Source organism: Lucilia cuprina, chromosome 2 (genome assembly GCF_022045245.1).
Source record: "Lucilia cuprina isolate Lc7/37 chromosome 2, ASM2204524v1, whole genome shotgun sequence".
NCBI lineage: Eukaryota > Metazoa > Arthropoda > Insecta > Diptera > Calliphoridae > Lucilia > Lucilia cuprina.
In genome coordinates, this window is record NC_060950.1 from 2,546,632 (window position 1) to 2,574,537 (window position 27,906).

A 27,906-nucleotide genomic window follows, 5' to 3' on the forward strand; every position below is an offset into this window, starting at 1 on the left:
GAATATATTCAAATTGGATTGGCGGTTCGAAGTGATTTTGATGGAAAGGGTTAATTTGAGAGTGTTGTTAAAAAATAAAAAATGGTGAATTATTAAATTTAGGGTAATTAACTCAAGTCGCCATTTTTTAAATAATATATGATTGGCAATACTTTAAAAAATGATATTGTAATGTTATACGCCTGATAAAAAGCGACTCAAGAATAATGATCAAATACTTTTCTTACACTTACCTTTATTCCCCAGTTCGTTGTCACTTCTAGCTGGAGAGCATATGTAATCGGACAAAAATGTTGACTTCCTTGAAGTCAATGAAGAATGACTGATTTTTGTATCCTTCCTTTCAGTAGCAGACGACGGAGAAAGAGATGATTTTGCTGCACAAACATTAGTAGTTGCAGCAGTTTTGACAATTTCGATACAACCATCATTATGATGGTCCCCACAATTGTAGACAGCGCCATGACAATTAGTACAATTACGGTGGAAACTAGATGAAGGGTTGGTGTTTGTTTCAGCATTATTGTCTACATCCTTGGTAAAATCTCTTAAACGTAAAGAGTTGTTATTGCTGGGTCTATTAAAACTGTCTAGGTTTAGCAATGTTTCTGAATGTTGCAATCTGTTGTTTGGTGTTGGGAAAGTTGTTGGTATTGCGGATAAAACACGTGAGTTAAAAGCAGCATTAAAACACCCACTAATTGCAGCTTCTTTAGTAGTTTCCAAAGGGCAATTGCTGCTGAGACTTCTTGTATAGTTTTTATTGCCAAGTATATGTTGTCTTAATTGGTGCTCTCGTATTAGACGATCTCTCTCATGAAAATTACGCACAAATAATAATTGTTCTCCAAAGGATGTTGAAGTATTAAGTTGTTGCTGTTGTTGTAGTGGAGTTGGGGTTCTAGGTGGCTCACACAATGCTTGTGGCATTACAAGATTCGTTTGTAGATGTGTCTCGTAACACAGACTCTGATGATGGCGATGATGATGTTCCTGCTGCTGCTGTTTCCTCTGCTGTGGAGAAGTTGTTGATGTTTGTATTTGTTTTATGTTTGCATGAGTATTGTTGTTTTTTTGTTTTGTTGCTGTTGTTGTGTAAGTTTCTGGAGTATGAGTTTCTACTTCTTCATTTTTTTGTATGTCGTCTGGTTTTTGCTGTTTCTGGGTTAATGACTTTGTTACAGCAGACATGCCAGACTGCATGCATTTCGTATTCGATTCCATGTCAGAGAGTAATACTTCTCTTTCGTGTTGTTGTTGTTTAGCAGTAGTATAGACATTTTCAATTTCTGCTGCCTCCTTGTCCTCAAGCTCTTGCTTAATCGCAACGTTAAAGTTGTCATTGTGTTTATTAATAGCAGTAGCAGCAGTCTCAGTATAAGTGTCGACAGTTTTATGTAACAACAATGGCTGGCCATCCAAGGAATTGATGTTATTAATTGCTTCCAAGTTTGCCTTTATTTCACTTGTCTCCGTACAAGACATTGGAGATGAGTGTGTAGCAATAGCAGTATGGTTTACTGGCTGCTCTGCCATCACATAAGATTTAACAGCTGTTGTATTAGTTGTTGGCGTTGGTGTCCTTGTTTGTCTTGACTGTTGTGGTAGTACAATTGGTGTGGGTAATAAAAATGCCGGTAAAATATTTAACGGTGATTGGGGTGGTGTTATTTGTGATTTCAAATCACGTTCTGTTAATTTTTCATTGTATTCCTTTAAATGTGGCCCCAAATAGGTGGCAACGTTGCTACTATTTTCATTTGTCAATCTTGGTAAGCAAATTGGCATTATTTGGCTTGATAGCAATTGTGACCAAGTTAAAGTGGAATTATCATCCGAGTTTATAAATGATTCTGGAGAGTTGAATGCTTGCAAAGGATTTTGTAGATATTTAGAAAATTGTTCTCTTAATTGGTTAGAATTACGTTCAAGATGCCAGGAGTTGACATGATGTTTAATTAATTCATTAATATTTAAAATATTGTCATGATTGTGGAAATTCTCTTGTTTAAATGTTTGTTTGTGGAAAAGTTTCTTTTGATTTTCTCTACTTTGAAAAGAGTTTGGTTCATATATTGGGTATTTATGAGAAAATTGTTTTATATCATTTTGATTAAAATAAAGTTCGTTTTTACGTTTCATACTATGTGCTAAGTGGCCATTTGTAAGCTTATTCTGGTGGTTAATCTTTTCATGATCATCACAAATTTTATCGATTGGTTGAGTATTGGTTTTAAAACTATTTATATCTTGATTTGTTGTATATTCCTTATCTAGTTTGTAACTTTTCGCATTGCAGGTATTTTCATCTTTTAGATTTTCATTACCTTCAATTTCAAGGGGTTCCTGTTTTATATGTTCTATTTTATTCGAAATTTCCATATTTGTACTTTGGTTGATATTTTCGCTTTTATTTGGGTTTATATACCAACTATTTGAAGCATTTATTGTAGAAAAATCTATAATGAAAATTTGACAAATTATATTATTTAAGTTTCATGAAATACGATGGAATATCAGATTTACTTTTAGTTTAATAATTACTTTTAGTCTAATAATTAAGTTGTTTTTAATCCTAATCTATCCTTAAAAAGTAGCAAATATTTATGTTTAAATTTTGCCATGAACCGTATATTTGTCTCGAGGTAGAAATCATATTTGAATACCCGCTACCTTCATGAGATGAGAAGAACTTGGATATAAAGTTATATTTTTTAAAAAGACCTTTTATAGTTTTTCATTTAATAGGGAAATTTTCAAATAATTGCTGTAGATTATAAAAGAAGCTTGACGAAATTTATATAAACTTGGATATATTTTACAAAATCGAATATACAAAAGTATTGGTTTATCTAAAGTTTTATTTTCTTTATACTTAGCAACTCCACAGTGTTGGTTAATGTCCAAAAAAGTGCGAATGTGTAACTAAAACTAAATTAATTTTCTAACACAAATGTGAATAAAACAGATTTTCAATAATCTATGTTTTTATGTTAAGGGGTTAACATAAGCAACATAATACCATTTTAATCAACTCTATAAAATGACACCTCATAAATTTTGTAAACAAATAAAAACAAAAAAAAAGTACAAAGAAAAATAACCCAAAAACTCCTTTTTTTAACCCAAAAATCTATAAGATAATGCAACACACAACAAAACAAAAAAAGAACAAATAAAACACAGCATATTATTAACCCTTTAACACCCCTTTTTAGCAACATTTTATTAGACATTATCATAACAACATCATTATTAACACTTGTTACCAGTTAGCAACATAAAAAATAGAAGCTAAAAAAAATATTAGTATTACATTATTGGTCTATCAACACCCTTTTATTTTTGGGTGGATTTTTTTCGTCCACATATTTATTTAATAGGCACATAAACCTCCCCAATATCTATTGCGTTTTTCCATAAATTTCGTAATAATTACTCATCATTTAATAGTTTGTTATTTTACCCCTTTTTTTAGTTACGGACATTGCATAGCAAAACAATTGCAACACGAGTGATGCACATAGATTTCCATCAATATGTGTTGCAAAAGGAGAATTTGTTACAACATTTATACACTCCTTTTTTTCTGTAGGTATTTAGAAATCTTATAAAAGACTTTAGCAGTCTGTGTTTAGCTATTGTTTTCTTGTATTTAGATACATAATTTATGACATTGATTGATTAAATAACATTGTATATTTATCAGATATTTTATTTTCATTTTATATAACTAGTAAGTACTATATATATGTAGAGTTTAAAGAATGCAAAACTCCCTTTAAATGAATTTTCTATTGGGTATTTAGTTGTAGTCGTTTAATAGAAGTATTAATCATTAGTTAAATATTGACATGTGTAACAAATTAATTTGTATTTGACTGTAGTTTTATTAAAAAATGCTTTAATATTGCAATATTGCGTATTGGGTGTTTTTAGGGCTTACTACTTATGGAACTACTACTTATTTTCTTAACCGAATACAAAAAAGTAGTGTGCAGAGAGGAAAAAATTTCGTAGAAAAGTACCAAAGTTGATAAAATACATTGTCAATGGTGAGCTTATCACGTTTGTAAGCATTTAGACAGCGGATGTGCAAAAAATTAGGAACTTGACAATTAATTGTTTCAATATTGACAACATAGTGTTATCGTACGTACGTATATTTGTAATTTGACAACGGATGTTATTGAAAAATTATAAACACTTTGCCGTCAATTTGGTACCAATTTAAAAACGTATTTTTGTAGAGATAAAATAACATTGAACATATTTATAAGCTCGAAACCCCTATTCAGGGGTACAGTTGTATGGGGGCTATTGGCCTTGGTTTAAAAGAAGAACATGTGGCAAATTTCATCAAATTATCTTGAAACTTGTAGAATTCGAACAAGGTTTTCATGGACACACAGACAGACTCAGAATATTCTGAACCTCTTGGAATACTAAGTTAAGTTGTATTTAGAACCCACTATAGTGGTGTAGGGTATTACATTTTTACTGAATTATTAAATTATTTTAATCGTTTTTTAATAAATCTATTTGCATATAAAGTGCTTTTGTTAAATACAAGTCTTTGAAATAAGATAAACTTTTCCACATATTATACAAGTCCCCTAGTTCCTTGCAGATATACTCACATTGAACTACAAAAATATGTTCATTAGCAAATTTTAATTAAAAAACAAGTTTCTAATAAATACATCGCATTTATCCATTCATCTATTTTCTTTCCACAAAACCGCCAAGCAATTTTCACCCAAGACAATAGAAATTAAAAAACATACACATACATACCAAAAAGAAACGAATCCCTTAAAGGACTTTTCTCCGCCTACAGTTGCATAAAAGAATTTTGATCTTTAACATTGAAAATTGCATAAAATCTTAATTTATTACAGACAACAAAAGCAACACAGACTTTCTAAAATGCCATTGTCCTTTGAAATCCTAAAAAAAGAAAGGATAATGCATTACATCATACACTGTAACACAAACAAAAGAGAAAATACTAATAAAATATAGAATAAAAGGAATTATGCCACAAAAAACAAAAACGCACACATTCATACTAGAAAGTAATAAAAAATTAATAGCAACAACTCTAGGTTTCATTTGAAAAGAGTTCTGAATTAATATTTAGCAGGTAAATCATACATAACTTCTTTAGTAAAGAATTAAATACGTTACGTCAGTAACAATAATAGTTTTAACGCAATAACCGCCAAAATTTAACGATTTTTTTTAATAAAAAAATATTATTGCTTTTATGAAGGATTTTTTTCTGGTAGAAAAACACAGCTTATGTATTTGTTAGGAGTGTGTTAACTCACAGCTTGCCTTAAATCCTTCTAAAGGATTTAACCATTACATTTGTATTTAACATTAAACAGGATGATGAAGATGATGTCTTTTCTAGTGCATCATCAATATTTTAAAGGATACAAACATAAAAAAAGAACTATTCTATTCACACACAAAAAAGGGTTTTCCTTTCAATTGTTGATGGTTTGTGGCTGGTTGACTGTTACTGAAAAGGATATACAGAAAGAGAAAGAGCAAATACACATGCACATGAATTAAATTGAGCCTGAAAACACAGATTTAATTTAAAGTTTTTTAACAATTGTAACTGATTTCTTTTACTTTATTCACTTTGCTACATTTGTGGCGCAATTTTGTTTTCTTTTTTTACAATTTAATGTGGATGTTTCAATATAAAAATTGTGTTTCTTTTTTTATTTATTTGTGGAGTTCCTGTGGCTTGTGCTTTGTTGAGGTCTTGTTTGAAATGTGTGGTGCAACAGCTGTGCGCTACTGCCACTGGCAGCATGTGTGTGTTTGTGTGTCTTGGTTAAAAGATGCGTTGGCGAAAGGATTAAATTGTTACAGTTTGTGATGATTTATTTTTTAAAGGTTTCTTTATAGTTTCTTTTTTTATAGAAAAAAATATAATAAAAAAGAAACATATTGTTTGTCAGGGTTTTTGTTCTGCCGATAAATTGATACATTTAATAATATTTTAACAACTGTCGTATTAATGAAAGTAAATTTCCGTCAATTGTATTATTCTTTATATTATTTGTATGTTACCTTTTACTGTTTAAATATTCAAGATCTTAAAATGGAACTTTTTTTTAAATATAAAAAATATTTTCCGTTTACCATCGTGCGAATTATATATATAAGATTGATTAGTTACCGCAGTCATTCCAAATACATCGGAAAATATTGTCACGTATGTATATGTTTTGGGGATTTACACTACAATCTTAACCATTTCTGTAAAGTCTACACTTTTTTCAAAATGGAAATTAAAAAAAAATTAAATTTACAAACATTTTTTTTAAATTTTTTAAAATTTTAATAGCATTTTTGGTGAATTTTACATACAAAAACATTTTTAACATTTTTTTTTACAAAAATTTTTATTACAAATTAGGCAATTAAAATTTTGTCAAATATTACCAGACTACACATTTCTTCAAAGGATTCATTTGACTGCCCAACTTACACTCAAAAGTCTTAGCAAATTCCGGCATATTGCGCAAAGGACCCAATACCCTAAACTCCCCATAGGCATGATGATCAATTTTAATATGACGCATTTTATATGAATCATCTCGGCCCGTACACCAAGTTTGAGCAAATTTAATAAAAAACAATTCATTATTGGTGAAATTTAAACCAGGCAATGGTTTTACTAAACACTCTTCCGCTGAGGTATGCTTTCTGTAGGCATGATAGGCGAAACGTAAACCCGCATTATCGGCAATATTATCGGGCATAGTGGCAGAACCATTAGTTTGTATACCATGATAGATAAATTTATTATATTGATTTTCCAAACAACTATAACGCTCCTTGAAGTTACGCAATGAGGAGGGTGACAACCATTGATGCCTTTTACCATCGAAGTTGATGAGATAGCCATTGGAATCAAAACCATGAGCCATTTCATGACCAATTAACATGCCAATGCCACCAAATTTAAGAGAATCAGGGAATTTCATATGATACAGAGGCATTTGTGATATTCCCATGGTTATAAAGGCTGTATTTATATAGTCCACGTAGTAGGCATTAACATTAAAAGGTGATAGCATGGGCGGCACTATGGTTTTGTGTACCGAGTTGAGACGTATACTGGCTCTATAGGCTTCTAAATTTTGTAGATTTTTAAACCAATCTGTGGTTATATCCACATTACTATAAATTTGATCTGATAAAGTTCGATGGCGCATTTCATCTTTATAACCCACCGAAATATCCATGGCTCTTAGTTTGGTGCTGATTTTCGATTTAGTTTCCTCATCCAACCAAGTGTAATTGGCAATCATTTCAAAGAACTGATTTTGTATGGCATCGGCTATTTTCAAAGAATCTTCTCTTCTTTCCGCATCATAGAGGTATTCTATAAACCAAGGCATGAGAGCATAAGTGAAGTACGACTCGGTATGTTGGCGACAGACTTGTTCTCTTTGCTCATCTCCCGTTAGCTGGTCTTTCCAAATATTGTAGAATTTAAGAATTGTGCGCCATTTTATATAATTACGCAAATTTTCTGTAGATGATTTGCGCAAAAATCGTTCTAATTGTGTAAAGTTGGCCACTTTATTACTCACATACCAGTCATCAGCCAAATAGTGAGGAAACGCTGTTTTGAAGAATAATTTCCAATTAATAACATCTTGCTCGTGTATACTTAAGAATTTCTTAATGGTAACTCTCTCCACTGTATCTCGTTCTTGAACTTTGGCGGTTAAATTGCGCTCAAATTCCAACATTAATTCGTATTCTTCATTAGCTAAACCTTGTATTTGCATTAAGTCATTAAAATTAGAAGAATTATGGAAATGCTGCAACAGCGGTATGGGTAAACTAAGGGAAATTTCAAATTGTCTACTAGTGGTGCTGTAATTTACATGTAATGGCAGCAGAGCATATACACCATAGGGAGACATTAAATTTATCAACAACCAATCATTTTCTCCAGTTAATTTAAGTTTTTCGAAAATCTCCTTTTCACTGTCCAATAAAGTTTTCACACCCAGATTAAGATCTTTGCCTCCCAAAATACACGAACTATAAAACTGTTTGGCCTTGGCTTCTCCGGTGTTGTTTTGTGTTCCGGTAGAATTCTTTAAAAATTCTACCATTAAATCATTAAGTTCCAATTGTATGGCATGTAGTAGAGTATCATTGTGACCACGTTCCGTTACTCTGGGGCTACGCGTCCAATTACCACAGGCAAATTCATAGAAATCTTCACAAGGATCTACAGATAAATTCATGTTGTCCTTCATAAATAGCGCAATTTCATATAGTAAATCATCTTCATCTATGGCAGTGGGTAATTGAAAAACTGCGGGTTTAGATATGTTTATACTCTTGGAGGGATTTAGTGTGGCTTCAGTTTTTTGTATATAATATATCAAGGTGAAAGCTATTAGAGCGAAACACTGTTTTAGCCACATTTTTTATATGGTTCACTGAATTTTATTTAAATTTTGTTTAAATAAATTACTTTTTATTACATTTAGATATTCAAATATATTCTGCCGATTTTTTAAAACTGTTGTTTACTGTTCGATATTTTAATTTATTCTAAACCAATGTTTATTATTTGACAAAAAATTTTTCTAAATTTAATATTAATTATTACATAATTTTAAAAATACTGTAATTATCTGATTGGATTGAGATACATATATGTATGTAAACAATTAAACTTAATAATTAAATAGTTTATTTTTGTCATTAGCATCATTAGAAAAATGTAAGAGAATGAATACATAACATATTTTTTAAAGTTTACCTCAAATATTGCAAAATGATAATGATTAACTAACACATTCAACATATTTTTGTTTTTAAAAATTATTACTTTAATTTTTAAAACATTAAAGATTTTTAAAATTATGAAATTTAAAAAAAATATTTTAGAAAACAAAACAGCTTTAAATTTGTTTAACGCCTTTATTTGTTAAGAACCATGACATTAAAAAGTGAATGTTTGCATCATGAAAATGAAAAAAAAAGAAAACACCTTTCAAGTAAACGAAATCAAAAGGAAATCAATCCTTTTCTGCCGAACTTGTCAACACATTTCTTGACAACGAAAAAAATGCATCTGCTTTTTAAATAAAATTTGATCTTTTGATTTCTCTTTCTTTTCTTTCACATTTGATTTAAATTCGAGTCGTTTATGCAACTTTTGCCACGCGTCAGGATTTGTTTACAATTTCCGGTTATTGACATTTAACTATTTTTTTATATGCTGATTTAGAACCGAACGAAAACAAAACAATCCTTTCGTTTTTTTCTTCATGTGTCTCTTAAAACACCCTTTCGTTTCTGGTATTTTTTTGTAACGTGCGTTTAGGGAGGAAGTTAAATGTTTTTTTAATACTTATTAGATGATTATTTATTCGTACTCGTTTGATGAAGATTATGATGATGATGATTTCATTTTCTTTTCGTTTATATTAGCAACTAGTTACGCGTGTCTAACACACTTCGCTCTTCATTTTTTGTTCTTGCGTAATATTTGTATACTCTTATGTGCCACAAAGGTGTTAAAGGGTTGTCTTGTGTCATGTTCATAAATGTCTTGATGCTAAGATGGAATCTGCTGCAAATAGTTGCAAAGGGTGAACTAATCGATTATAATAAAAAACTGGGTGTTAAATGTTAAGTAATATTTCCTTTTCGTTTTCAATGTTAATTTTGTAAAAAAAATGTTTTTTGTAAGGGTTCAAAAGAATAAGTGCTAATAGAAGCACATGTTTTTTCTTACAAGAATTTTGAATTATTAATAAAGGCTTAAATACGCCTTTGAGAGCAAAGATGTTCAATTGTGTTAATTTAAAAATGAGGCCTGTGATTAAAAAAAAACATCCATGACATCTTATACTAAATTTTTTAAATTTAAAATTTAATATGGAAAGCTTTAATTAAAACCTTGCTCATAAAAAAACTCCACTAAAAGTAAATTTGGATTTGTAAAGACTTGTGGTTCCAGACAATCTACAACTTAATTTAAAACTATAGAACATGTACGATTACAATAAATTTCAAACCATTACGAAAAAAGGCGAGTATGTATAAAAACTTGTATTTCCAAAGTGATGACTAAATTAAATATAATGAATCATTATAAAAGTAATAGTTGTCTATTGAAATAGTGCTTCTCTGCATTTGTGCTTAACTGTTAGAGACCTATGTTATTGACTATATAACATTTTAAATTTAAACTTTTTACGGTTATTAACCCCAAGTGAAATATATCAATAAATAAAACATACATAACATTTATTTATATAAATATCAGGCATTTAAATTGTAATTAGTATGGTTGAAAATCTGAAAAAATTCAGTTTACTACGATTCTCTACACTCAGTGGTATAAACAACGTGAATCATATCTTAGTAATAGAAAAAGTTCTATAATACATATTAAAACTCGACGAAAAACCAAAACTGACAAGTTATCCTAAAAACAATATCTAGCAAAAAGAGAACATCCAAAGAAGTGAAAAAGAAGTAGTAGTTACACAATGGAAGTATTGAAAAAGAGCTGAAGAAGTGATGATTTAAACACAGGCTTGTCATAGGAGGGATGTTCATTTTATTCGATTCCAAATTCACTACATCTGTAGTCATTCTCAGGAATTAATTTTTATGTTTCTTTTTTTGGAAGCTATTAGGAAGTGAAATTGTAGTATTATATAATACAACTAATTTGACAATATTAACATACATATTTTTTTGCTGGGTACTTATGTGTAATATGTCCTTAACTAAATGAGAATTGTATAGATTCCTAAAATGTTATTTTTAGACTACATCCAAGTAATAGGGTACAAAACAGATTCGATTATGCTCAACTACCAGCTATTTCTTTGTTAAATGTTTCAGTGTCATCTAAGAAATAGAAACTTAATTAATTTCAGTAACACTTTAAATTTAGAATAGTTATCTAGAAAAATCAAGAAATGAAAATACTAACAATTTATCCAAAACTACAATATGGTGTAATAATTCTATTAACAATGCCAACTAAGCAAAATGTTTATACTTTAAATTACGACGAAAATAAAGATAATATTTTCCATTTACCCACTACTATGGAGAAAGATGAATTAGTTAATAATGCCGTGCTCTTCATGCTTTCCAATTTAAATCAATCTGTGAATCCTTGTGATGACTTTTATGAATTTGCCTGTGGTAATTGGGTACACAATGAAAAAGTACCGGAGTATGGACGTAGATTGTCTGTAATAAACACCATGCAATATGTTTTGGATGATTTGGCCAAGGATTTTTTGGAGAATAAAATCAAAGGAACACAAGATGTAGGTGAAGAAAAGGCTAAGTTATTTTATAAATCCTGTGTCAACACTAAGCCAAATTTTACAACAGGTTTACATCTTTTACTACAAGAGGAATATGAGATATTCACCAGTTTTAATTTGACCGGCGAATATGATTGGTTAGAAGTGAATTTTATGTCTCCTTATAATATTTATCCTCTGCTGCCTTTGATTATAAACGAATGGACATCTGCAAGTGGAGAATACGAAATTACTTTGTCACCACCCGAACCTTATCTGCTATCATATTTCTTTAATAATTCTCAAAAAAATGAATTTTTAGCAATTTTTAAAATACAAACAAACGATTTGGATAATGTTTTACAATTTGAGGAATATTTAACAAGAGTAGCTACACAACGCCAACCACGGGAGAGAAAAACATTGGCAGAATTTTTGTTACATCATCAAAGTGATTCTTTTAATTGGAATTTATTTTTTCAAAAAGCCTTTCCAAATCAAATCCAGAATTATTGGTATGTTATTAATGAAATTGATAATATTAACGAATTAAACGATTTTTTAAGCAATACTCCACTTTTAACTTTAAGAAGTTATGTCCAACTATGTACTGTTTTAAAATTTTATAAAATCTGGAGTAAAATATTAACAGATCGTGAAAATCAATCAACACAATGTCGTTTTTTAACGGAAAAATACTTTCGTTATGCCATGATGCCCTGGTTTATACAACAGCTTTTTACAAGGGCTAATCATAGAGATATCAGCGAAATAGCACACTTTATAAAACAATATTTTTTTAATTCAATTCAAAACTATAAATGGCTAAGCGAAAAATCTAAACGAAATGTAAGGCAAAAACTTGAAGATCTGGAAATTGTCATAGGATTTAACGAGAAGATAATTTCGGAGGATTTTATGCAACAGCATTATGGTGATTTAGTAATAACCTCTAATTGGTTTGAAAATCTACAAAACTTGGAAGCTCAATTTACGCTACGTTTAAAGCAATCCGTGCACCAGAAGTTGGTACCTCCATTCTTGTCACCCTTTGAGTTAAATTCGTTTTATAACAACGTGCTTAATCTGGTTTATATAAGCATGGGTGTCATGCAAATGCCTTTATATCATCGGGATTTACCAGTTGTTCTTAAATTTGCTGGCATTGGCGTATTTATTGCTCATGAATTGGCCCATGCCTTTGACTCTGACAAACAACTGCATGATTTTGATGAAAAACAGCACAAATATTTCAACAGCTTGTGGCTATCTAAACAATCATTGAAACATTTTAGAAAACGCTGGCTATGTTTAAAAAATCAATATGAACAATTCTACTATCGGGGCAAAAGCATCGATGATAGCGAACTGTCTATGGAGGAAAATGTGGCCGATAATGCCATGTTACATTTAAGTTTTGAAGCTTATATGAATTTTTCTGGTGGTTGGCACGAGGGCTTAAAGAAACCTATACGAAATTTCGATTTTAATATAAATCAAATATTTTTTATAAAATTTGCTCAGACTTTTTGTAATGGGGCAGTAGAAATGGATGAAAAACTTAATGAATCTAAGCTTCATGTTTTCGATGAATTTCGTGTATTGTTGCCAATACGAAATACATGGGAATTTGCGAAGGCGTTTAATTGTAAATTGGGTTCACCAATGAATCCAGTGAAGAAATGTAGATTGTGGTAGTTGATATTTTTAGAAAAATTATGTTAATTTTTTTAGTTTATGTAAGAAAATATATAAATAATAAAAAATACTTTAACTAACAAATAGATTTTTATTCGGAATGTTAATTCCTAAATATCGCTCTAATTGAGAAAAAAAAATCAGCGATCATCTATATGTTGCATTAAAAATGGGCGTATCAGATACATACATATTTAAGGAACAATGAACAAAATAAAGTGATCATACGCTTTGATCTAACAAAGAAAGTTTACACGAATGTCGGCTAATTTCTTGATCTCATTGTCTCTATTATTGCAGGACAATTGTCACATTTTTTCTTTACTTCAATCAAATAAAAATACAATTATTTTTAAGATACAAAAAGAAAAAATAAAAGATTTTTAAACAATAAAAAAATATTAATTGATTTTAAGCACAACCTGAAACAATATGAACATAACAATACTCCTTTGAGTAGGAGTGTCAAATAATATTTGTCTTCAAATTTTTTACAGCCTGAACTTTATTGTTTTAAATTGAGAATTTTGAAAGCAGTATTTTAAATTACATTTAAGTATGTGAGTGTTTGTGTAGCTAACACCTTTCTCATTACGAATTAATGACAGTTTTTTGTTCTGTTAAATGCATACATGTATACGCAGAGGATTAACTGGACATGAAGATTTCCAGCAGAGCGTAACAATAGTACAAAGGCTACCAGAAAATTAAAGCAACAGTTTATAAATTTTTCCTCTGCAGTTTTTCTTTTCGAAACAGCTTCTTCTCCTCACATCATCATCATCATGCCTGTACAGGTGACAAAATTTCGTGAAGAAAAAACAAATGATGCGTTTCTAAAACAAATAAAATGAAATGCAAAATAAAAGCAAATTTCAAAATGCACTAAAGAAAACATCATTAAAACGAGAAACCAACAAAAATATACATTTAAAAGATCTAGAAAATGCCTGTAATGCATACAAAATTATATATTTTCCATAACATAGTGTGTAACGCAGTCAGAATGTTTGTTTTAGAACACCACTAGTCCTTTAAGACATAAAAATCTGTTTATCTAACACACAATATTTTTTTTTAAGTTAACCTTAATTCTAACGGTTTATTTTAGTATAACAAATGGATTTTCGGCGCCACAGCTCTTATTAGTGCAAGTCTTGCTATATACTCAAAATTTTACCTGTTACAGCAGAGATGCTCTTCCAAAAAAAAGGATCATGCTTAGCATACCAATTGTTGATCTTTATTTCTCACCTACAATGTACTAACAAATATGTATTTATACTTTGAGTGACTTGACTTACAGACTTGCTTAATCTAAATACGGGTCATCACTGCAATCTGCCAAAAGGATCATCATGTACAATATCTCACACACATTCATACTTTATTCACTCATTCATTTGTAATATAAGTATTACTTTTTCCTAAAGTCACTATTCATTAAAATATTTTTTATCTTGAGCCCAAATCAAATTTCATGACTTTTTGTATTTTATATTTTTCCTTACCGATCCTGCTGTGTGTTTTGTATGAATTTAACTAAAATCTGTTATATTTTATTTTAAAATATATTTCCTAGATTGCTGATTTACATTTTTATGTTTTTTTTTTAATACTATGCCTCGAAAGAGATTTCATCTTTAGGACCACCAGCAGTTTGTATAATAAGATATGAAAAATTGTCTAATTTTTAGCAATAAAATACTAATTATATTTTTAAAAATTATCATAAATATAGACAAACGAAGTGATTAGTTATTAGTAGGGGTTTAAATTTTTAAATAAACAAGTAGAAAAGTATAGTCGGGCATGGCCGAAATTTTTATTTTTCATAAAGAAACTTTTTTGTTGAATTTTACCTTAATTGCAAAGTATTTTATTGATAAAAATACAAAATTTTCTAAATGGGTCTTTATATAGGTCAAATATGGACCGATCCTCGGTAAATTTGGGAATAGAATATATTATTAAATAACAGTTTTGTTGAGTTTCATTACGATTCAAATGGTTACAAGTCAATTTTAGACGTTTAAGACATTTTTTAAAGTGGGGTTTGTATGGGAGCTAGGGTCAAATAAGGACCGATCATTACGAAAATATGCAGTGACATTTATATATATATAAAACTTATTGGGAGGTATGTTGTATGAGGGCTAAATGAAATAATGAACTGATTTCAACCATTTTCAGTAGACTTCATCTCCGTGCCAAAAATGCTTGGTCCAAATTTCATCAAATTATCTTGAAAATTGCGGCCTGTACCTGTACAGCCAGCCAGCCGGACAGACGGACGGACATGTCTTAATCTACTCAAAAAATGATTCTGTATATACTTTATACTTTAAGGTGGGTATTGGACCAATATTTTTGTGTGTTACAAACATCAGTACAGACGTATAATACCCTCCCCACTATAGTGGTATAGGGTATAAAAACTTGAAAAGGCCTTAACTCCTTAAATAACTTAATTGACCCCAAAAAAGGCTCCAATTGAGAAATGTTTCCACGATCCTTCGATCATAATAATCTATGGATATCCGAAATGTATTTTTAACTTGTATTAGTCCTAAATGTCTTTTAGTCTGGTTGGTGACAATGGACCTAAAAATTTCCAAGCCTTGTCCAAACTTAACATCAAGCGGACTTGTTTAAAGTATTTTAAAAGCAACAAGATCTGCTAATTTTCTTTTAAGCTATTGCTGATTAACAGTTTCAATTGACCATTTTAAAAATTTTATATACCACAGTCTTTAAAAAGAGCAATTTAAATATGTATGAACTTTTTGCCAACCTCAATAAATGTTTGTAAAGCTACTTTTGACCTTTAGAATTACTGCACGTAATCTTATGAAAAAAAAATTTACAAAAAAAAGCAAAGTGAAAGATGAAACCGCCAAGTACTTGTACTTATTTTAAGCATAAACTAAACGCCTTGTTATTTACACAGACAAATTTATATTTTTTGTAAAAAAAAATACAAAATGTTTAATATTACTTAAACATACTTTATATATTTAACTATAAAGCCTCTAACAAAAACCGAACAACCAGGTTCTTCTATGTATCTACTAAAATATTCTACCTTCTGTATGTTGCTCCTTTTTGGGTAGAATTTATGAAAGAACGAGCTCTTTTTTGAAGTCTTATTAAAAATGATATTGCATACCAACAATAAGAAAAACAAAAACTATTGACTGTTGTTTTGTCTGTTATATGCTGATCATGTTTATATTACGTTTGGTTCCTTGTTTAAAAGTTTTGGCCAAAGCCTATATTCAACATCAATTGAGTATAAATTTGTTTCGTTTTATTTTCACTGTTTCGGTAAACGCCCTTATGTAACGCCCGTTTATGCTTACTTACCAAACTTATAACTAAAATTAGCAACAACAACATTGTTTGACTAGGGAACAGTGGTTTCAAGGAACCTTTATATACTAGAGATGTAGAAAAGAGACTACTTGATCAACATGTTTTAATATGTACAATGAAAAAATAGAGGTTTTGACAAGATCATTATACTATTTTTTATAGGAATAATAGTGGTGATCGAAAAGCTTATATATCAAGTTTATTATAAATGTGTTCATTCACTAAATTTAAAAATACCTTAAAATACATAAATTTTTATTAAATTTATACCCTACAAACTACGGTGATCAACCAACAAAATATCGCACGCATTCATGAAAACCCAAAAAACATTTTCAATACCGCCGCCACCGCGGCAGCAAAATTGCGATTATCTAAATTGCATACAAAATTATTTTAATTAAAAATCTAATTTTCTTCTTCACCATTCAATATTATACACGAGCATTGTGTATTTGATGTTTTTCAATAAGTATACAAGAAACAGCAAGAGGGGGAGAGAGAGGTAACATAAGGATCAAGCAGAATGAATTGGGTTGGTGAAGCATGGTCTGCAATGTTGCATAATGTTAAAGTGCAAATGTTTAACATATAAAACGTATATTAAATTTCTAAAGTTATTTATTTTCTTTTTTTCTGCGATCGTGTTAAACACACAACTTAACTAAGCATACAATTTTCATAAAATTAATCGTATTCATTTCTCTTAAATTTTTTTTGTAAATATTAGATGTCCATAAACAGCCACCGTCTGTTGTTGTAGCAACGATGAGAAAATATTCCAAAAGATCTGTATACTTAGTATTAATTGGGATTTTATTCCTTTAGATAATTTGGTTAAAAGCGATTAAAATGATATTAAGTAGTTTTCTGTTTAATATTTAAGAATTCAGGATGTTATAGGGGTAATAGCGGTAATTGAAAGTGGTAGAAATATCATTCGCTTCCATACATACATATGTTTCGTCTTCTTTCTCTGTATCCCAACTCTTAAACAAGAAGCTTCTCGTTTGTTTTGTCTGGTAGGTGTGAAAATACGTCATGTGGTCACTACATTTTCATATACTAATCACCTATACCAGTTTTATTCGCGTCTTTTTTTTTTTGTCTAAAATATTTTTTTCTATTTATTTTATTGTTGTTGCCGACATTTATTGATTAATGATGTTTAATTTGTATCAACATGAAAATATATTTCTTACATGGTTGTTTTTACAGCAATTATACTTATACTTTTTCCGGTTTTCCATTTAATTGTAGGTTTTAGTGGCATTCCAACAGACGGATAAGCATTTGTACAAAGTTATACTTTATTTAATTTTAAATAATTTTAGTTTAATTTTATTTAATTCTGAGGAAACATTTCTAAAAGATCATTTTAGAAGAGGAACGTTATGTGTACTATGGGACCTAGTTGATCTGAAAACAATTGTAAAGTCTTAATTTTGATCTAAAGAATTAAAAAGTCTTATAAAAGACAAAATACTTATCATTTTCTATATGTTAATTGCTCTGAGATATACAATAACAAACATATTTGTTCTGTCTGACATTTGACATAAGATATAAAAAGGGGAATATGAAATCGATATGCATTTAATGCCATCGCTTCTATTTGGAATAATATCCCCAATATTCAGGGGCACTAAAACTTGCACACTAGAAATTCTATATTTTGATCTTCATACCACCAGAGGATACTAATCTGGTCGAACTCAATCAAACGAGATACCGACTGATGAACTTGACTTGTAGATGTCTTTCACATTGCTTTTTATATAAACCGATTATCCTTATGGATGTGTCCAAATTATTTGAAAATCAGAATAGTTATTACAGCGAACAAGTAAATCATAAAAATAACAAGGATAATGGTCCATTAGTCTTTCTAAACTCTGATATAAGTATTCAGGCTGAATCGAATCAAATATGAAATAATTTTAGAAATTTATATCAGCAGTAATTTCAAGAATCTAATAAGTAAACTGTAAAGTAAATAACCAGTTTCTTTTGATTTTCATAAGAAATCTCGATATAGAGACTAAGTCCGCATTAAAACAAGTACGATGTCAGTCATTTCATGTTAAAAAATGTATTCACATGGAAGAAATATTGGTTTAAAGGCAGAGTTTTAATGTCTCAATTCATATCATAACCATCAACCGCCTCCTGCTGGTGTTACAAATTTAAATAAATGTTTGATTTACTGAAAATCTTAAAACCAACAAAATAATTCATTCCGATAAAAAATATATATAAATGAAATTAAATTTAAATTAACACAAGTAGTTAAAAAAATATCAAAAACCACCACTTTTGTAAAAATCAAAAGAAATCAAGCGCCTAAAATTTCTTTTTCACAAGCTAATCATCAACAAAATCTCTCATCTAACCGATGGCAGCAAATAGGATCTAATTTCCTTATTATTAACATTAAAGAACCCAGAAGAAAAAACTAATTTTTTATTCATAAAAGAACTAAATCCGAAAATAATAACTGCTAAACCTTAAATGAATTTTTAAAGATTTCAGGTGCATACCGAATGCACTACCGATCTACTACTCTTAATGATGATGATGTTGATCAACCAAAAAAAAAAAAACATAAAATGATTGACGTTTTGTTGCAACCGTAATGTAGATGGAAATAGGGAATATTCAAAATACACTAAAGGTAGTCAAATGATGATGATGAATGAGTAACAGTTGTTGTGATGAGCTTCGAAAGCGGCACAAAGAATGAATGAAAAGAAAAAACTGTGGAGAATAATAGAATCATTCAAATTTTGCTATAGTGTCTGTAAAGACAAATGATATGATTGCTTCTGCCTCCTAATTATACATTAGGTAGGGGTAAAACTAATGGTTGATTAAAAAAGCCAGATTTATTTGTTTTTAAAATTATGGTGATTCTGATAAGATTTGCTATATATATCAGACTGTAAGAGAGACGATACTTAGGTACTTTGTCAATATCAAAAGTTTTCAGAAGATTATGGTCCGATAAACGGCACTATAAAATGTTGCTTAATCAGAATATATTTATTCCCTTACCTTACCAACACAACTTCATTCAATCATCATTGGGAACGAACAGGTACCTTAAACCACAATTAGTTTTTGTTGTTTTTCTAAGTGTCTATGAATTTGTTATTGTTGTTCACATCTAGATGAGAATGCATGTGTAATTTGTTGGCGACTTGTAGCAGCAGCAACAACAACAAAATAAAGAAAAAATCTTAAATTTCCTTTAAGATAATAATTAAACATTCATGCAACTCGCACTTGTACGCACTCACTCACTCGTTCGTTTTCAATATTTGAACAAAGAACATCTTTGGCATTGTTTTGTTGGTAAAAAATATTAGATTTATTGAGATTAAATTTGATTATTTTGGTTTTGAATTTTTTAGTTTTGTTGTCAGTTGCCAGCAACTAAGGATGCGTTATGCTGCGGTTCATTTTCAAATTAGTTGCATGCAATTATAATAATTATTCTTATTCTCTTTGTGATAATCTGTTTTTATTCTTCAATTATGTTTTTTGTTCAGTTTACAGTAGTAATCACAGTGGTATTTACTTTTCATTATATTTTATTAAATTTTGGGTTTTTTCTTTAGAGTTTATCAAGCCAAAATATCATTTTCTTGCTAGAAATCAATGTAAATGTTTGTTTGAATTGCTGTTAAGCTGAGTCGTTTTTCAAAAACATTCTTTTGTTTTTTATTGATAAATTTAAATTCATTTTTAATTTGATTTCCGTTCAATTCATTAAAGTGCATAAAGATTCTGTCCAGGAATTTAATGATAAATGAAGTTGTTAAAATGTGTGTTTTTCATTTGCTATTTGTTCTTTTTTAATATAATATTTTCTCACAGCAAGTGTTTTATTAATTTTTCTTATTTTGATGTTTATATTTTGTATTTTGCTTTTTTAATAACTTAATTAACAATTAAATCGTTTAACATGTGTAAGTGCTGGAGTGTCAATGTTGGCACTTTTTCTTATTGTGAAACCTATATAAAACGTTTGAGGCTTTAATACATGTATTATTATTAGTCTAGTCTATAGTCTAGTCTATAGTCAAGTCAATAGTCTAGTCTATAGTCTAGTCTATAGTCTAGTCTATAGTCTAGTCTATATTCTAGTCTATAGTCTAGTCTATAGTCTAGTCTATAGTCTAGTCTATAGTCTAGTCTATAGTCTAGTCTATAGTCTAGTCTATAGTCTAGTTTATAATCTTGTTTATAGTCTATTTATAAGTATAATCTTTACTTATACTCCGACTTAAAAAAATCTAAAATCCGTGTAATAATTCAATTGATAAGACGAAAATATAATATTTAAATACACCCTTTATTTCTAGATTAATGGCAGAAAAAATCCTATTAAGTGCAAAATAAGGTACTTACAATGTGTTAACATTTATAGGTTTTTTTCTTACTCCCAACCCAACAATAGGTTTCAACAGATTGAATTTGACATAAAAAGACTCAAACATTATAAGACAAGACACTTAAAAACAGAAGGTCAATGCCAAAATATATTGTTATAAAACCCTTTTTTGGGGTTGTATGCATGTTACCGCAAAACCACCCTGGAGCATTTTTAATAAGTAATAAAAATTGAAGATGTTTTCAAGATTTTTTCTGGTTACAACTTTTTGCTTTGACAAATATATTTCTTACTACAACACAAATATTTTAAATTGAGTTCTATGACATATGCGGGGTTAATTTAAAAATGTTTTAAACATGTATTTTAAAAATTTGCCTTATGTTTAACTGTTACAACTGTAAAATGGATGGTTGTCCTTTGTAAAGGTATAATAGTAGGCCTTTATAAGGATGAGCTGTATTAAAAGTGAATTTAAGAAAATAAAATAGACATTTACAACAACTATTGCTCGTACATATTGTCTTACATTCTTTAACATCAAAAGGGTTAATACATGTTGTTAAGGTTCTTCAAATTCCCCCCTGTTACAAGATTTTTACTGTTCCTTTAAAAAAGGGGTACATATTTTAAAAAAGCAACATGTATGTGTTTTTTTTATTTTATCAACATGTTGTTGTTTTCTTTCGATTATGAAAATTTAGTGTGAAATTTTTATACTGTTTATGTTTCACAAGACAATTGTTAAAAATTATGGTTTTTAAGCATATTTAAGGATCTTATCAGTTGAGCTTAAATAAGTGAATTCAGAAATAAAAATTCCTCAGGGGAGTATTTAAGATTTGAAAGAGTTGATAGAGCAGCCAAAGAGAAAATAGTTTCTGTTAGTAAACGAATTTGGAAGAATTTTGATTGTTTTTTTTTCTTCTTAAATTTATATATATATTTTTTTAATTAGTTTTTTCATAAACAAATATTTGTATATGTAAATAATAATTTCCATTTGGTCCACCGGAAATTCATTTTCAACATGCAATCATTTGTTAAAGAAATACAAATTTTATTCCAGTTTCAAATTTGTGGTTAATTAACAAAAAATCTTAAACTAAATTTTAATGTATGTATAACAAACATTTGTTTATAAAATTTGTATTAAATGATATACATATGTATGTACATATTAAGTTAGTAGTCTATTTTATGTTTTGTATACAGCTTCTTTTTAAATAGCTTTAACACGCGAACGGAAATTAAGGCGATTTGTGTAAGAAGGGAAACAAAATTAAAGATATACGATTTAATAAGAAGAATTAACATTTTTAAATTAGAATTTTCGGGAAATAAAATTTAAAACCTAAAACAAGTGTTAAAAAGTTTTAAGACATCGCAAAAATTTACTTTGAAATGCAGAAACATTTGAAGTCATTATTTTAACACGGGGATGACATTAAAGGCAAGTACTTATCACGCTTACAAATGGGGAGTTATGAGTTAGAAAGTTCTCGTTACGGCTATTTCGATTTTACATCAGAACTTTAAAATTCTTGGAAATAGAATTACGGTCACAATTATACACAATGTGGGACTGACAGATTTTAATGAATGAAGAACATGAAAAAATACAGTGAAACTTTACATTTTCTTTGTCATTTTGAGGCTCCTCTAGTCGAAATTAGGTCCAAATTTGGGGACGCATCATTTGTAAATTCTTAGTAACAACGTCAAGGAAACAAAAAGTTGTTAAACAATGGGTGATAATACCAATACAGCTAAAATAAATGTTTTTACAAGAGTGCACGACAGACCTGATAGTAGCCTGGGTGTAAAGGATTCTTCAAAGCCCAAACATATATTGAAGACACAAGTTGCTTCATTAAAATTAATTGGATTGAGTCATTATTTTTCCACTTAAAGGAAAACACAGACGTGGGAAAATAAAATTATATAATAATGCCGTAAGTAAACAAAAAATAATGGCATTTTGAAGACAAAATTCACTTGGACCAAATAAGGGTTTAAAATTTAGTAAAGTAGTTTAAAAATTCCTCTAACTGTTTATTAAACTTTAGTATATAAAATTATATAAATTAAATACACTAACTCACCTTTAATTTCATTAAATTCCTCACTATTAATATCCATAATTATTGATGCTGCTGCTGTGTTTGTTGTTGTTGCTACTAAAACTTTACATTCCTGTTGGCGATAATCTTTCCCCATAAATTCCTGTTTAACTTGTATAAACGGCATTGATGATGGTGGATTAAGTGACATTAGTTCATCATCAGCAACAAAAGAAACGGCAGCTTTAGTTGCAGCAAATAAAAAGCAGTTAAACAATTATTCAAAGCAATTTTCTTATTCAATTTCTGGTAATTATACTGACAATTACAATTTAAATGATAAAGCATTGAAACTTCATCAACCGGTCTGCGTGTAAGTGAGTGAGTGAGTGAGTAAATGCGTTAGTTAAGCGTGAGTACGATGAGTTTAACTAATAGAAGTTGTAATTGAAGAGGCAACAGTTGCAACAGCAGCGACTGATTGACTGACACTTTATCTAAAACTATCATTAGCAATAAATGCGTTGTCGGCAATTGCCTGGAGCAATAATTTGATCATTAGCACACGTTGTTGGCGACCACAATAACAAGAACAACAGCAACTGCAATAAGTCAAAGAAGATGAGAAGGTTAAAAATGCATTATAACAATTGTGTTGCAAAGTGTTTGGATGTGTGACTGCAAGGTTATTATTGCTGTTGTTGTGTTGTTTTTTTTTTTTGTTACTTCGTACGTTTTGTCTACTTTTGTGATGATTGTGGTTGTGGAATGATGATTGAGTGATTGACACTACATCATCACTAGGTGTTGTTGATGATGTTGCAACTTGCCTGTACAGCTTCTGCTGCTCGTGGTGGTGCTTTAGATGATAAACTATTATAAGCTACTTGTTGTTGTGTTTTTTTTTTATAGTCACTTGTTATTGTAGCTGCTACTACTGCCGTTGTTGTGGCAGGTTTTTTTTCTGCTGTTTGCAATAATAATGATAATTTTGGTAATTTTAAACATTCTTCATTTATTTTCATTTGTACAAATGTGTGATCTGTCTGTTGGTACGTCTGTGTGTCTGTCTGCCTCTAGTTGCAACATTATTAAGTTGTTATTTGTGATTTCGTTTTCAACTCCTAAGTGGCCAATATTAAAAGTTATTGCCCCTTTATTTTCAGATTATATAATAATGAAATTTTTAGTTGTTTCCTTATTGTTTTGTTTCCATTGTGATTGTGTTGCAAGTAGTTTGCCTCTGCGCTCCTGTGTGGGTGTGTGTTGTCAGCTTGCGTACGCGTTTAAATTTTTACTAAAGTTGTCTTAAATTCATCTTCACTTCAGTGTTTGAAATAAATTTTGATTTATGTTGCTACTTTTTCTTCTGTGTTTTTCTTTTAACACTCATTTTTAACGCTGGTGTTTTTATTTCATTTTGTTATTATTTTTTAGTTGTGTGAACAACAAATTTCATGGCAGATTATGATGTTGACCTTTGCCGTGGCAATTTGTTGATGATTGCTGGCTGGTGTTTTTTAATATTTTTAATTTTTTGTTTGGGTTTTAGTTGAGTATTTTTTTGTGTTTCGTCGTCTGTTTAATGAATTGTTGTTAATTAAAGCTGTGTTTAGTAAGATTTGTCTCGTTTATTTCTCTTTTTTTGTGGTAGGAGGAAGGTGTTGTTGAAAGCTTTTAAATTTGAACCTATTAGATATTTTTCAACTAATAGTTTTGGAAAAGTGTGGCGTAATTTTAAACTTTTCATATGACTTGAATTCTTATTCTATCGAGTTCCATAACATTCACTTGGCAAATTTAAATAAAACTGTGAATACCCTAAATGTTACATTTGCCTATTGATAAGGTTTGTAAATAAAAACAAATATAAAAAATAACCCTTTTTAACATCGATTTCCTGTAATCAAATGACTAATATTTGCATTTTATAAATTTTAAATAAACATTTTAAAAATCATAAAAGTAAAACTGAACGTCAAATAAGTAGATAAGATAAGAAAAGTCATGCACTATTAAAACCTGACAAAAAAAAAAAACATGTAAACACCTGTAGTTTAAATTTCCAGCAAGAGATTTTTAAGAATTTAAAAATTAATATAAAGTTGTAATCACGTTAATATTTAATATTAATTATTTCTAAGCAAAAAAACTATAATTTTTTAATACGTATCTGTTACATGTTCAACAAATTTACATTCAAATACTTTTGCACAATTGCAATTAAGTTGTTGAAGTCAAGTTTATTTTTTTTTTGGAGGATTGGAGGTAAAGAGGGCACCACTTATAAGCTCTTCAACTAAACATATTAAACAACATGCATAAAAAATGTGTTGCTTTTAGTTTTTCATTTTTTTTTTTCAAATTTCAAGTGGAGTGAAATGTTTAAATAAAATTTTCGAAAAATAGTAAATTTGTATTTTTTTCTTCTAAACAATTAATGTTTCTATTATCATACTACTAGCACTTAAAGAGCTTCAAATAGACCATTTAAAAGTTTTTTTTTTCATACATATTTCTAACGATCTTATCAATTTATCGTCAACACTGTGACATACGAGCATTTTTAATGTGAAGATGATGATGTTGTTTGCATGTCAAAAACAATTGCCGACAATTATTTGAGCAGAAGAAAAAAAAGAAACAAGAATAATGAATAAATAAAAAGAAAACAGTTTTTATAAAAAATTAAAATAAGTAACAGAAATGCAAAAATATTTATATCATTATAAGGGTTCGCAGTTAAGGAAAATTAAAATTAAAGACTTTTTTCCTTTAAACAGGGAAAAACCATTTATAGTCTTCATAAAACATTTGTTTCATTAAATGTAAACTTTGTTCTATAAAAAACCTTTATCTTATTTGTATTATTTTTTTGTTATTTTAAAGAAACCCTAAAATGATTTTGTTTAGTTAAAGTGATGCCGCCAATTATAACAGTTTATTTTCAATATCAAAGGCGGCCAGTTTGTTTTTTTTATTGTTTTCCATATTAAATATTAGTATTCTTGTTGTTATAGTTGTTGTTTTATACACATTAAAGTTATTAATATAATTGTTTCGTATGTATATTGATTGTATGTTAATTGTTTTCTTAGAATAATTATATTTTTTAATTTTTTCTTTCACATTTTTATCGTCATTGCCTTAATTAACATACAAGATAGTTAACATTTTGATAAATATTGTGGTTTTCAATTGAGATAACAATTTAATTGATACTGGTGATAATGACTAACAGTGTTGATATCATGTTTTTAAAAATATTATTATATTTTGCATACAATTTTATATATGTTGACTAATATATGTCACCAAAAGGACAGTCAATACGTACGAAAATGTCATATGAATAACCAAAGACTTACGATAAACTAATCTTATATTAGGCTCTACACAGAGCGAGAAAACCGATTAAAAAGTACCGAAATTAATGAAATACTTTGTCAAAAGAGAACTTACCACGATTGGTATCATTTCGAAAACTACTGTTGTAATTTTGACAACGCATTGTTGTCGCCTTTCGATTACGATTTATATCACTTCGTCATTTTAACAGTGCAATTTTCTGCTTGATAAAAAATCGTTGTCACTTTGGTAAAACATTATAAATTTCTTGTTGATTTGATTAAGTCGTGTATATTTGTTGTTGATTTAATAACTATCTTTGACAAGGGATGTTAATGAAAAACTGTAACTGTTGGTACCCCTCTTTTTCCCATCTGTGTATGGTAAAGATATTTTCTAGTTCTAATACTTTATCTGTCACACATTTCGCTCGGAATTGAAACTATTTTCTATTATTATTCCGATCCAATTTGTCTTAACTTCTCCAAATACGGAGTTATGTAGTCAATCCACAAATAAATAAAATTATATTGATTTTATTCCAAATTGATTCTATTTAGCTTAACAAAACCAGAATCGTATTTTAGAAAAAATGTTTTTTATTGAAAAAAAAAAAAATATTAATTACATAGAAAATTCCATTTTAAAAACAGAAAGTGGTTTCATTTCGAAAGAATTTGGCCTGATAATGATGACCTTTACTTTAATATGACAATGTCCTAGCTAAGTCTTACTATGAGTCTTTATTCGATCTTTAGATATGTTCTTCTTTTTAACAGAAGAAATGCTTTGGGATTCTATTATTACAAACAAATTGATAAAGTAAATAAAAAAACTGAGATAGACGTGAATATAATTATGTTTCTCTTATTACTTACGGCAAATTTCTAATACCAATCAGTTCTAACCGTTAAATGCTTCTAATGCTTAAAACCGTTAATAAATCAAAGAAAAAATCTAATCCATCTAAAACCATATTCTTTTTTTCTGCTAGAAGTTCAGTGAAAATCACTTGTAATGAGAGACGTTAAAATGTTTTACTATTTTGACATGTCTGTCAGACGCTGTCAGACATATTGGCGTTAAAATTCACACGTTTAAATAGCAACAGCTACAACAGCAAATACAAGAACTACAATAAATACAAAAAACCCAACAATTCTCAGAGACTAGAACAGAATGGGGGCAACAAAAAAACTTAACAGCAGAACGCACCCAAACTAGTGATGATGACAACGACGATAATGTTGCTAAACGAAATCAACGAAACCAAGTTTTTCTTTTAGTGGCAGATCTGTTTGGAAAGAAAAAACTGAGTGGGTAATCAAAATAAAAAACAACATACTTAATAAAGAAGGTTTGTAAAACAGAAAAAGGGTTTAAATAACGACATCGTCAACGTCTTTTTAAGAAGCGTAATACAAAATAAAAAGACGCGTAACTTTGACGTTGGTCGTCGTTTGTGGGTTTTCTTTTTTTGTGTTTGTGGCTAGTCTTCTTCTTTTTCAGGCTTGTTGATGTGAAGTGATTTAATTTAATTGTTTGTTTGAAAATAATTGAAGGAACGACCGCGTTCTCATCTTAAGTTGTTTTTTCTTTAATAATTCTGCCACAACCACTGCTGCCATCATACAATTTAGCCGCAAGTAATGTTTAGTTAACGCCGCGTAAAAAATACTCACACTATCGC

The 27,906-nt window shown here is 29.3% G+C and overlaps 1 protein-coding gene across 2 annotated transcripts in view; it reads right to left on the bottom strand.

Annotated features, from left to right (window-relative positions):
- Window positions 1-24,743, bottom strand: part of LOC111690339 (probable serine/threonine-protein kinase DDB_G0282963) — a 43,046-nt gene extending 18,303 nt beyond the window's left edge. For both annotated transcript variants that reach the window (XM_046956632.1, XM_046956631.1), the window contains exons 1-3: window positions 23,192-24,743; window positions 22,911-23,111; window positions 234-2,459 (exon numbers count right to left, since the gene is read on the bottom strand). In XM_046956632.1, coding sequence (XP_046812588.1) covers window positions 234-2,459; window positions 22,911-23,111; window positions 23,192-23,216 — 2,452 coding nt within the window. In that variant the 5' untranslated portion in view covers window positions 23,217-24,743. The remainder of the gene's footprint in view (window positions 1-233; window positions 2,460-22,910; window positions 23,112-23,191) is intronic.
- Between the last annotated feature and the right edge of the window lie 3,163 nt (window positions 24,744-27,906).